This window comes from Polyodon spathula, chromosome 4, assembly GCF_017654505.1.
Source record: "Polyodon spathula isolate WHYD16114869_AA chromosome 4, ASM1765450v1, whole genome shotgun sequence".
Lineage (NCBI taxonomy): Eukaryota > Metazoa > Chordata > Actinopteri > Acipenseriformes > Polyodontidae > Polyodon > Polyodon spathula.
In genome coordinates, this window is record NC_054537.1 from 65,367,090 (window position 1) to 65,371,922 (window position 4,833).

Genomic DNA, 4,833 nt, shown 5'->3' on the forward strand with positions numbered 1-4,833 from the left:
ATGTTGTAGGGGGCAGGAACATACCATATAATGGGACATTTTGGCAGCTATTAAACTCGCCCGATTTGCTACCTTGGGGGATTTTTACGGTTTTTGAATTGCGGTTTTTCACAAAGAAAAATGTAACTCAGCTTTGCATTTATATTTTTAATTGTATAGAGATTCAAACAAATGCTTACTTAATGAAATTTGTCTGCTAAAACAGTATCTCATTTACAGTAACTCATTATACCAGCATCTACAATGTCACTGCAGCAACTTGGAGAACAACAAAGACGGCCTTCTAATCAGTTAGACTAGCAAGCACTGATAAAATCAGCTCAATTTTATACAGTGCAGAACTAATTTATTTGAATGTTTTGTTTTCTTTATGGGCTTTGTGATACATGCACAGTGGGCGTCTTTAGTAATATCTACATTGTATCGACAACAACAATCAACCATTTTGTTACAGATTTTCTAACAAGTCTGGCATAAACAATTTTGGCTGTTACTTATTTAAAAGTGGCTGTCTTTAGTAATACCTTTAGAAAGGTTCTTTTACTGTGTAAAGGATGCTCCAAAGGTCCAGCAAAATATGTGAAGAGTCAGTCAATGCAATGTATTAACATGTAGTTTCCTGCAGGACTGTAATAGGTCTTGGTGAGCTACAGGAATCATATTACGAAGTGCATATGGGGAATGAGCAAATCTCAACTGAAACGTATCTTGGTCCTTTGCATGTCTGTTTCAGGATCCATTTGGCAGCAGCGATCACGGTTTGATTTCCTCATACATGGTATAAATTTGGTACAAAGGGGTTTTAAAAGACTGGCTTACATACTGTATATGATACCAGAGCAAAGGGTCTAAGTCAAATATACTACAGTATATATGTTATACTAGAACTGTGCTGTTAATTAATCACTGTATACTGTAGCTAATACTATTCTGGCAAACAAACTATTGTGTACTTTATCTGACCAACATTTTTTTTTGATGTGCAGATAAGTTACCAAAAAGGATCAGCTGTATACATTTTACAAAACCAACGTTAAACAAGGCACAACTAAAGCATTTTATGAATCAATGGGAGCCTAGTTATCCACAACTGTGTCTTCTTTTACCTGTATTTTGTAACTTGAAATTTCCCTTTTTTAAATGTATTATATGTTTTCAACAAAAAGAAGAACCACCGCAACAAAACATGTCTGCCTGTTTGTCTGCTTTTTGATGTGATGCTAAGATTGTCTTGATTTGTTAGGAAATATAATCTTTGGTCTGTGTAGAGTCACACCAGTTTTTCTCTACTCTTTATTCTAACTTGACTGTTTAAATATAAATGTTACATAATTCAAAAGTATTCTTATTATTATGAATCAGCACCACCTACTGTTCCTCTATTGCCTGTTTAATTTTCAACACATTTACAGGAACTAGCCAGTCACAGCATTTGACATGTCTTAAATATTCTGAATAATACAATAATATACTGTATATGCATGTGAAACTAGTATTTAATAGTATTTATAACCCAACCTCAACAATGTATGTGGACATATTCCAATTACATTATCTTACCAGAATTTACTGAATTGTTAAATGCAATATGGACTATGTTTTGGGGTTGTTATTTTGTTAGCTGTGTCATTCAGAGCAATGAAATTCAGCTAAGCATCTGTAAAACTACAGTATAATATAAAATAAGGCTTCTTAAGCACTCTCAAATTCTACAAGACCACACTGGAAAAACAGAGTGTTGCATTAGTGCCCCCAAATCCAAATGAGTTGGTAAGTGCTATCCGTCTGCTGGCAGACTTCCACTCCTGGGCTGTGCACGGAACGTAATTCAAATCAAACCCAGTGTCTGTCCTGTCAAGATTGAGAGTAGGGGGTAGAGTACCATGGTAGCACGCCAGGGCAGTGAAGGCAGCCTCTAAAGCCCCTGCGGCTCCCAGAAGGTGCCCTGTTGCTCCCTTGGTGGAGGAAACTGCCAATGAGTGGGAATTCTTTTGGAAAAGTCTCTTGATAGCTTGGTTCTCAGCAGCATCCCCTAGTGGTGTGGATGTTGCATGTGCATTTATGTAGGTTACCTCTTCAGGGTGTATGCCAGCATCTTTAATAGCAGCAGACATGCACCTGTAAATAAAATAAGATTTAAAGTTGTGACATACTACAGTAAAAACCCATCGTGCACTTTCTGAACTTGCCAAATAATTTCTAGCAGTATCAACTCTGGTGGGAATAAATGCAACTTAATCTAATTGCAAACTCCTGTTTTTTCCATGTCAAAAAACAAGTGGTTATACCTGTTATTCAAACTATATTCCTATTTGAATTATCTTAGAGCCATTTATAATATAATAGAGAGAATGACTGCACTGCAAATAGAACAGTAGTGGGTGTGGAGTATAAGCTGAAACACAGACATACATTTTCTGACAAAATCAAGTTCATATAGAAACTAGGAGGAAAGAACTACAGCTAATAATGAAGTAATTAAATACAAACATACCTAAATGCCCCATCTCCATCAGAGCTTGGTGCTGTCATGTGACTGGCATCACCAGAAAGTCCATAACCAAGCACTTCTGCATAGATCCTGGCTCCCCTGTCTACAGCATGCTGGTATTCCTCTAGTATTAACAGTGCCGCCCCTTCCCCCATCACAAACCCATCTCTCTCCGGGTGGAAGGGACGAGATGCGAGTTTAGGTAATGAGTTACAGCTGGTGCTCAGTGCACGGGCTCTGGCAAAGCCAGCAATGGACAGCGGACCAATGCAGGCTTCCGTCCCTCCTGCAATCATTACTGCTGCATCGCCATGGGCAATAAACCTGGATGCATCTCCAACAGCATGTGCCCCTGTGGTGCAGGCAGTCGAAATGGCATGATTGGGGCCTTTGAGCTTGTATTTGATGCTGATGTGGCCTGCAGCCATGTTGACTAGTATCCGGGGCACAAAAAAGGGACTGACTTTGTTGTAGCCTTTGGTTTTGAACATCACAGCTGTTTCTGCAATATCTTCCAGCGGGACCATTCCCATGCCCACTGCTACTCCACTGGTTAACTGGTCGAGCTCACTCTGCGGGTCCCATCCTGAGTCTTTCAATGCCAGCTCTGCCGCTGCTAGGGCCATGACTGTTGCCGGGGACATGGCCTTGATATCCGCTTTGGACACAAACATCTCCTCCTTGAACTCACCTACTCCATCTCCTCTTGGCACACAGGCTGCCACTTTGCAAGGCACATTTTTATAATCATCAGTCTTTAGCTTTACAATTCCACTTTCCCCGCTTATCAATTTTTTCCAGGGCAAAGAGTTGCCAACTCCAAGGGGAGATACCAGGCCTATCCCAGTAATCACAACCCTCCTTGGAGTCTTTTGAGGAACAGGGCTGCTGAACAGTCTCACAGGTACATTACTGTAACTCTGACAGAAACAGCTTGTGAAGCTGAAGAAGTTAAGATGTGCTGATTTCAGTACCCGTTTTTGCTGGTTTAGCAGCATTCTGTGGAAGCTGCCTTGCTGCTAAAAAAAAAAAAAAAAGACAACTTAATCTATAATATAATCTATCCAATGTACTGTATACAACAAACACAATAATATTTTCAAAAAGGAAGAATGTGGCAACATAATGCCTGAAGCCTGTTTTATTACAGTTATGTATTATTCTGAACTAAGAAGGCATACAGTCTAACAATGTGACCTTAACACACTGCAGTAAGTAAGATAGCTCTTACTGCTTGACTGAATTTATGTTACCAGAACATCCTGCATGCCTCAGTGAAGGGCAGTAACTAATACAGTCAATAACTGTTTCACTGGTGGTTTTCAAGATGGGGTCTCAAGAAACTTCCCACGGATAACATACCTTACGGAAATAACATATAGAAAGTCCTATAGTAAATTGGTCAAGTCCTATAAAATATCGAATAGGATTTCTTTAAAACCTTTTTAGTCCTATAGAGTGTCCTATAGTACTACTGTAGAGAGACCCTTTTGAGTACTATAATTATATTTTTTAAAATAATCATTTAGGATTTCTCTAAAAAATAATGTGCTATAGTACCATTATAGGATCCTATAGGATATTTCTGTAAGGGATGTTTTAGGATCAGCTCCTGTCATTCACCTTTTGCAGGTAGCCTAGTTACAAACTCTATAGAGCAATACAAGCAGAAAGGCAATCAAAACGACATGTCGACGTAACAACATCAAGAAGTAATTCGCAAAGTTTGTCAGTTAAAATCCAGCACATCTATTATGCCGATTAATACATTCATATTTACATTTTAAAAATATATAGTCTTACATGCACCACACGTCCTCAATTTTAAGTTACGTATTTGCCTGTTTATAAAATTAGGACCCCATACGACACGAAAAGCCGTACAAGATTCAAGATGAACTTACTGCAAGTCAGTAAACTGCAGCATGAAAGTACAGCTCCTCCTCTGCGCAAAAACGCACCATTGACATAATGTGTCAAAAGCTGTCATACAATAAAGTCCGTTATGGTCACCAACCTTCCTTACACGGTATACACTTGTTTTCTTTTTCTTCAGTAAACTGCAATATATATGGCTCCAAATCTGGTCCCGTGGAAAATAGATTTCTTAGGCGAATAACGAACTGCCTGTTGAAATAATGCCAGGTTTAATTACTGTATATTCAAATAATACAGAATATCATTGTAAAGGCTCATCTTTTGAATTATACATATTAAGGAACTTATCGTTCATTGTGAAACGTGTGTATTGAAGATGTAGCACTGTGAATAATATACCTGAACTATGGTACTAACATAGAAAAATAAAAACAATTAAAATAATTGCAGGCACGGTTTAGACA

General features: G+C 38.4%; 1 protein-coding gene across 4 annotated transcripts; it reads right to left on the reverse strand.

Moving 5' to 3' along the window:
• Positions 1–296: 296 nt before the first annotated feature.
• Positions 297–4,590, reverse strand: LOC121314757 (3-oxoacyl-[acyl-carrier-protein] synthase, mitochondrial-like). 4 transcript variants are annotated; one of them, XM_041248404.1, is made up of 3 exons: positions 4,509–4,590; positions 2,495–3,510; positions 297–2,118 (listed from the first exon to the last, which is right to left on the reverse strand). In XM_041248404.1, the coding sequence occupies exons 2-3, from the start codon at positions 3,487–3,489 to the stop codon at positions 1,710–1,712; spliced, it is 1,404 nt and encodes a 467-aa protein (XP_041104338.1). In that variant the 5' UTR covers positions 3,490–3,510; positions 4,509–4,590; the 3' UTR covers positions 297–1,709. The 4 variants fall into 4 exon arrangements, with proteins under 4 accessions (XP_041104338.1, XP_041104339.1, XP_041104337.1 ...); XM_041248405.1 differs by having other exon boundaries at positions 2,495–3,507; positions 4,509–4,571; XM_041248403.1 differs by having other exon boundaries at positions 2,495–3,507; positions 4,396–4,562.
• Between the last annotated feature and the right edge of the window lie 243 nt (positions 4,591–4,833).

Coding starts and splice junctions, on each gene's coding strand:
- LOC121314757 (XM_041248404.1), bottom strand. CDS start 3,489: ATGCTGCTAAACCAGCAAAAACGGGTACTGAAATCAGCACATCTTAAC. Junction 2,119..2,494: donor GATGGAGATGGGGCATTTAG/GTATGTTTGTAT, acceptor TTTTATTTACAG/GTGCATGTCTGCTGCTATTA.